Source organism: Gastrolobium bilobum, unplaced genomic scaffold, assembly GCF_033153095.1.
Source record: "Gastrolobium bilobum isolate Gb01-03AN ecotype WA unplaced genomic scaffold, APGP_CSIRO_Gbil_v1 utg6258, whole genome shotgun sequence".
NCBI classification, from domain to species: Eukaryota; Viridiplantae; Streptophyta; class Magnoliopsida; order Fabales; family Fabaceae; genus Gastrolobium; species Gastrolobium bilobum.
Genome location: NW_026895647.1, coordinates 153,883 through 161,222, shown reverse-complemented (window position 1 = coordinate 161,222; position 7,340 = coordinate 153,883). Strand labels below are relative to the sequence as shown.

At 31.7% G+C, this 7,340-nt stretch overlaps 1 protein-coding gene across 1 annotated transcript; it reads right to left on the bottom strand.

Moving 5' to 3' along the window:
* Positions 1-1,317: 1,317 nt before the first annotated feature.
* LOC133286552 (nudix hydrolase 18, mitochondrial-like) lies at positions 1,318-3,142 on the bottom strand. The gene is made up of 5 exons (XM_061483985.1): positions 2,878-3,142; positions 2,431-2,530; positions 2,220-2,303; positions 1,994-2,125; positions 1,318-1,880 (listed from the first exon to the last, which is right to left on the bottom strand). Exons 1-5 carry the CDS (start codon positions 3,054-3,056, stop codon positions 1,785-1,787), a joined length of 591 nt encoding a protein of 196 aa, XP_061339969.1. The 5' UTR covers positions 3,057-3,142; the 3' UTR covers positions 1,318-1,784.
* Positions 3,143-7,340: the final 4,198 nt, after the last annotated feature.

Genomic DNA, 7,340 nt, shown 5'->3' with positions numbered 1-7,340 from the left:
ATGCTATATTTGATTGATTGTAAAATATTGATAGGAATCTAAACCAAAATGATAAAATTACTCATCATTTTGAATATTGAATCTTTTATCAGTTATCGAACTTTCATTTTACTTTGGCATTGTGGAAAAAAATGACACCATAAGTGGGATGATATTATATTTTGAGAATGTGTAATTAAAAATAAAATGATAGAAAAAAATATCTTGGAATTAAAAGAGTAAATTTCATATATTTTGTATCTATAACATGAGATAACAAATCTCATGTTCCGCTCATTTTTTGTAGTGGTTTGTAATATATTGTATATTTTTCTTAGGGTAATAGTTTTCTTATGTTGTAGAAGATATGTATTATCTCCTACACACTCATTGGTGCAAGTGGGGTCCATTTTTAGGGGAAGAGAGAGAAAAAGTAAAGTGGGACCCATTTTGAGTTTGTGTGTGTAGGAGATAGATTATATTTTATGCAACATAAGAGTAATAAATCCCTTTTTCTTATGATGAATGATTTGTCCTTTGAAATATCTTTTTATTTTCATAATTAATTCAATTCGAGCATGGCCATCCTATTATAAGAGGTGGTTTTTCTAAAATTATTTTCTCTATTCCCGGGTTCTAAAAAATATTTTCTTTCACTTTATTTTTTTACCAAAAAAATAATATAATCATAATTAATTACATTAATTTTTAGTAAGTACATAACTTAGTTGATAAAAACGTGGCTTCTATTTTTTTTTATGGGAAATAATACTCTTATGCTACATAAGAGTACATCATTTTCCTACACTAATTCGTTTTCCGTGCTAATTAATTTTTCTTTTCTTTTTTAATATAAAATATGGGACCCACATTTAATTTCTCTCTACTTTTTTTATCTCCTACAATCCTACAACATAAGAAAACTTAAACCCTTTTTTTATTTATTAAGAACGTGACTTCTACTTTATTGGGAACAAAAAAGCTAAATGAGATAAACTCAAGTGCACCACTGTGAATGCAAAATTCTGTACATGGCATTGCTATCTGAACAATAGTTTAAGCCCTTGTGATTTCTTCACTACCTTTCTAACTGCTTATTAAAGTTCAACTCAAGCCTATTATGAGACCTTTTATATTATGCATGTTCTTAGTCTATAAAGCCGTAAATAATTGGTTCCATTAAGTTTAAGAAAAGTCAAATCCATTCAAAGTATGTCCTGATGCTGTGAGTACTATAGAAAATATTGTTGAGTTAGCCATCATTCTAGTAGCTATAATCTATTTATTTACATTTTAAAAACATTACTACACAAATAACTGGCCAAAAAGTAGAGTTTTGATACGTTTATTTGGTGGTGGTGGTATGATTCATGGAGTTGTATAAATTCTAAACAAAAGAGCTCTTGTACTGATCTAGGTGACAGAAATAGATACCAAAAGTAAGTATGCTACACATAGTTTATCAGATACGGTTACAAAAGAATCCAATGAATGAAAAAATGAACTGAATTTCTGTACATCTACAGCTTACTCCTACCGACAGATCTCAACAACATTCTACAAATTCATAATCTGCTGTTGTACTTTTTGGCTGCACCAACTCTAGCAAATCAGAACACAGGAACAAAAGCAAGGGACAAATTGCAAACATCATGAACAGAAGTTTCCCAGTTCATGACTTCGATTTTCAGTGAATCTCAATTTCTCTATCCTAATATCTTTTGAGTGCTTCAGTTCTACCACTTCGTAGATTCCAAAAGCAAGAGAATGTCTAAAATATACAACCTAATTATATCTCCATCCCTTTAGGCTGCAAGTTGAGTTTGTCTATTAACCAATTCATCTAAAGCTTCCTTCATCCAAGCATAGGGGCATATTTCTTTTGCTTCAGCCACAGTCAACTGCATGACGCAAATCAATGAAACTTAAGTACACCAACAAAATAAATGTTACCCAATTAAGATATTGCAATTGGGAAAATGAATTTTCAAGTGATTAGGTCATATACACTTACCCATCTTCGCTTTCTGGTGTTCATCTCTGGCCAATTATCCAACTCCTTACTAACAAGCAAAGGGAACATATATGCCTCATGAATTGTGGGTTGGCGTTTGCTCTTATAATACCATTTATTACCCAATTTACTCTGCAAGAAAACAACCAAGAAACAGAAAGTAAGAATCAAAGGCCTAATTATTTGGAAAGAAACTCAAATCTAGAAAGTGCTTGCAGATACTAACTTCAACACTGCCAACAACCCCAGCTTCCTCTATAGTCTCTCTTAAAGCAGCCTGCTCCATGGATTCATCAGTTTCCCAACCTCCCTGAGGCCAAACAACACACACATGTCAGGAACAAAACAAAAAAAGGTTGAAAATGACCCAAAAGTCATATTAAGTGCTTTAACAATCAGCAGCAAGACAATAAAAGTTGTGGAGGAGTAAACAATACCTTTGGGAACTGCATTCCATGACCCTTCTGAGCACTAATCACAAGAACCTCTAATTCCTTTTCCTGCGTTCCATTGCTCTTGTATCTGTAAGGTATGCATCTGTTCATTTCCAAAATCACACAAAACATGTCAGATTAACAACTAAATCTGCATACAAAAATGACAAATCTCAATTCAAAACCACAAAAAAAAAAAAAAAATTGTAAATTTTTTTAAGGAAAAAAAAAAAACAATTTGAGAAAAACCCTTTCAATAAAAACCCAATTTGAGAGGAGAAAAAACTTAATCAAGTCAAAGGAAACACTTTTAACCCATTTGAGAAAAACCCAATTGAGGAAACCTCAGTTCCAGAGATTAAAAATCTGAACTTTACCCTTAAATAAGAAACCCCAGAACAAGAAACACATGCAAAAACAAAAGAAAAATAGGGAGAAACAAAAACACACCCCACAACTTGGCGACACCCTTTGTCATCATAGCGTTGCAAATGCCTGCCGGTGCGAGGGGACACTAGGCACATCATGTTCTCCAATTGAATGGGAAACAAATCCTTAGAAACTTTCTTGTAGAAAAGAAAAGGGTATATGAATTTGCAAGCCAAATTCCTAGAAAGCAAGAGACCCATCACGCACTTCTTGTTGTTCTTGCAGAGATATTAAAGGAAGGAGAGAAGAAAATCAGAAGAAAACAACAGACATAAATGATAAGAAGGGACAGCATTTTTATATATATATAGAAAGAGAGAGAGAGAAAAAGATTTATATTTGTGGATGGAAAATGTGTCTGCGTGTGGAGATAACTACATAGCGTTAAAAAACAGAACGCATGGACCGGTTCGTTTACTTACGCGCATTGACGAAAGGAAAAACGTTTTGGTTTTTTTTTTTTTTTTTCTATGTGGAAAATTTGAAAACTTTTTGAAATCTCCTCTGTTTCACCTTCCTGTATTTATCGGTTATTACAAATAAATGAGAGAAATTATATTTAGAATCTCTTTTCCTTTAGATTTTTATCGGCATTTTTATAGATAAAAATCAAATTAATAAATAAATGTTATTTTATAATTATTAATTTGATTTTGATTTAATAACCATAAAAATAATTATGAGATATTATAAGGGTAACGAGATTCCTCATTACAAATATACTTTTGTGTAAAATAATTCATGAATAAAAAAGTAAAAAAAAATAATTTTATCAGTTATTTGTTTACTTGTTTATTTTTAGGGAAAAACATCTATCCTTTTACAGGATATAAGCTTATATCATTTTATATTTTAATTTTTGATTTTCGTCTTTCAACGGTTATAATCTATTGGGTCAAACTTAATGGGACAAATTTATTATTAATTAATTAATAATTTTGATCTAATAAATTATAATCATTGATGGACGGAAATCAACGGTTATGATATAAAATGATATAAGCTTATATCCTTTAAAATGACAGATGTTACTCTCTTATTTTCAATCATAATGAGCTATTAATTACATTTTATTAGTTATTTATTTTTAAAAAAATTCTCCTAACATAATAAATTATTAATCTTTCATAATAATTCGTGTAAAATTCGTGTAATCTTTCATATAAAATACAGAAAATATTTTTACAGTTACTGCAGATAAGTTATATGCATTTACTCCCAAAATGACGTCATTTTGGGATTGAAATATTTAAAAATTATAATTATAAAGACTAGAATAACTCTGAAATAAATTAAAATTACAAAAATACCATGATTTTCATCCAAAAATGACGTCGTTTTAAATTTACTGGGTAACTACAAAAAAAACGAATCATATAAAATAACAATTCTTCAATAATCAATAAACATCATCAACGCCCTTAATTTATATCAATAAATTTACGAAGATTTAACGGTAGTATCAATAAAAACGAAGTATAACTTAGATAAACTCTAATCATGGTTTAAATTATAAAACTATTATTTTAAAAAGAATTTTATTTAATCACCATCTTTAATCTAAAATTGCGTCAGTAATTAATTAAGAAGGAAAAGAAAAAGTCACAAATTGAGGGCAATAGTGACAAAAAAGGATTTGCCCTTTTGTAATAAAAAAAAAATTAAGAGGAGAGTGGTGTTAGTAATGAGAGTAGCAAAGAAGAGCGTGTGGAGATCACAAATCACGAGTTGGGGGGGGGGGGGGGGGGGGGGGGGGGGGGGGGGGGGTTAGGCGTTGGTGTTGTGTTAAAAACAAGACTAAGACGCGGCTTGAGGTTCGGTCGTTTTCAAGCATTGTTAAAGGCAACTCGTAGTTGAAAAGACTCCAATCACACGGTTATAGGTGGGGGAAATCAACTTGACCCACTGTTCATTTGTTTGTTTGTTTCTTCTTCTTTTTTAATAAACTATAATTATTTTTAATGGGAGATAATCTTATTCAAGTCGAAAATATCTATATCACGGTGAAACTAGTTTTATATTCATAAAAATTTAAACTCAAGATCTTACTTAACGAAATCAAATATGTATCATTTGAATCTTTATTTGTTCTGTTGATTTGTTTCTTTCATGTTCTTCCAAAAATCTAAAACTCAACTCTACAAATCATATGGGGGTTTCTATGGATATAAAATATGCCAGCTTTTATTATACAAAAAAATAAAATTTGAATTTCATCCTTGGCCCATGGTTCCATTGATTGCAACTGGGAGGGTTGTGTTTTCCTGGTTGTTTCTTGAACGAAACAATTAACAAAACTAGCAGAAATTACCGCACACAAGTTGGTTTAGCATACATGGGTTAACGTATTTTACAGCATTGAGTCATGTAATAATTTTTTTCGCCGTTAGTTGTTTGATGAGCGAAGTACATGATTAAAAATTTGTGATACTCATGCATAAGATACTATAAAATTTATAATACCCTTTTTTTTCATTGACTTACTGCAATACAATTTTCCTTTTGTAATCAATCAATTCAAACCATAGATATTTTTTTATTTTTTTCAATTCAGGAGAGACGGTTGAGCATACTAAAGCGTCTTATTAAAGAGTGAAGAATGCACATATTTGTCTACTGTACTAATAAATTTAATAATATTTAATTATTTATTAATAGAATAAGGATGGTGATAATCAAATTTATGACCACTTAGTCATACAGTTTCGAATATCATGTAATGCAACCAATTCAACACAAAAACTAAAGTTGTTATGTTAATGTTACATTAGAGGTTTTATATTATATTTCTATAACATCATTTTTTACAATCAAATTCGTTATCACATTTGTTGCTCTAGTTAATTGTCCATTCTTAATGACTATGATTTCTATGTCGCGCATGACTACGAGAGAGCATATCAATTGAAGTATATTCTTCTTTTTGATTAATCAAAACCATTTTCCAAAGTGTACAAAACTTCTTCCAAAGCATACGTTTTTCTCGATAGATGATGATATCTATTGATTAGTCCAATAAAGATTAGGTTAGATCACACACAATTGAACCTATTCCAATAGTTTTATGGGTCTTTGCTAGAATAGGTGCTATAAGATGGTGACTCCACAGGATATTTTGGGATTTCGTGGGATGCTCTGGGAGATGGAGGATTTGAGGCTAGATGTCTTGATTGGTTGGGGCAAATGTGTGGGGTGTACTTGTAAGGAACTTCATCGCACAAGTTAGTATGTGAGCTATGAGCTTTAGTTAAGATGGAATAAATGATCATATATACATGGCCTTCAAGCCTTTATTATATAGTTGTTGATTGTCTTGCTTATGTCGCCTTAGTATTGCAGCATTTATCCTAATTGGTGCACAGAAGTGGTCCTTGCGGGTTATCCCATGTACGAGATGTCTATTTGTGGGCTACATCTTATAGGTGTAGCTGGAACCAAGTGTCTGAACCTTAGCCATTGGCTATTAGGATGCCTATAAAGTCCTAGCTACTGATATTGAGTGGCTGTAGAGAACTGAGTTGTTGATGTTGTGTGTCAATGCACCTGTGTGATGATATGTATGCAGGATGGCCACATTTCCTTAGCCTTGAAGTTTTAGTTATTGGGTCGTTTATGCCATTCATAGACTAGGTCTTATATCCCTCGTGGGATTGGTCCAAATCAGTTTCCCCCAACCTATTGCTCATGTCATTAGCATAGATAGGGAGAAGTATCAATAAGTGGGATCATACCTATGCGGGATGTAACGCCTCGTTCTATAACCGGTTTGTTAACATTACTTATAATATTACTCGTGATAAAATATAAGATATGATTAATATTTACGAATAAATTTGTTTCCTTTTTCCTTCAAAAGAAGTCGCAACTTGTGTTTAATAACTCCATTCACTGATGTCTCATATCCTATGTAAAAACATGTTACAAATGCTTAATGTCATGTATTAAATAACAATCAAAAGCATTAAGGTGAAAAGTTTCACTTTCAAAATCCTAACGTTGCTTGCTGATGAACTCGCTTAAGCGAGTAGTATCAGTGAGCTTCCCCCTTCCTTGCTAAAGCGATTAAGGGAGTGAGCGAATTTAATTCCAGACCGACAACATTTCCATCAACAGGGGTTGCTTACTGAGCAGCTTGCTTAAGCGAGCTAGCCAATGAGCATACCCTGTTTTTGGAAATGGTTCCCTATGCTCTCATACTCTATCTTGGGACTTTGGATATCTTTTTCTCCAATTTTAAGGTACCTAATACACCATATCACAATCCTCATATTTCCATTAATCATAGGTATATCCATTCCTCAAAATGATATAAGTACTTTGCATTTCTTAAGCTATAAACCACAAAACTTATTTGATATAAAACTCAACATACATTCATGAATTCCCACATTCCATGCCTCGTATACAATTGTCTATGTTATACAAGTCCTCTACATTGTTTTCAACAAAAGATACATGAAAGCTTTACAAAATAATGAATGGTA

Excerpts from the sequence above, each read along its gene's own strand:
- LOC133286552 (XM_061483985.1), bottom strand. The coding sequence starts at position 3,056 with ATGGGTCTCTTGCTTTCTAGGAATTTGGCTTGCAAATTCATATACCCT. Across the intron at positions 2,531-2,877 it reads GGGTGTCGCCAAGTTGTGGG|ATGCATACCTTACAGATACA; the intron begins GTGTGTTTTTGT and ends GGAAATGAACAG. Across the intron at positions 2,304-2,430 it reads ATGGAATGCAGTTCCCAAAG|GGAGGTTGGGAAACTGATGA; the intron begins GTATTGTTTACT and ends GTTTGGCCTCAG.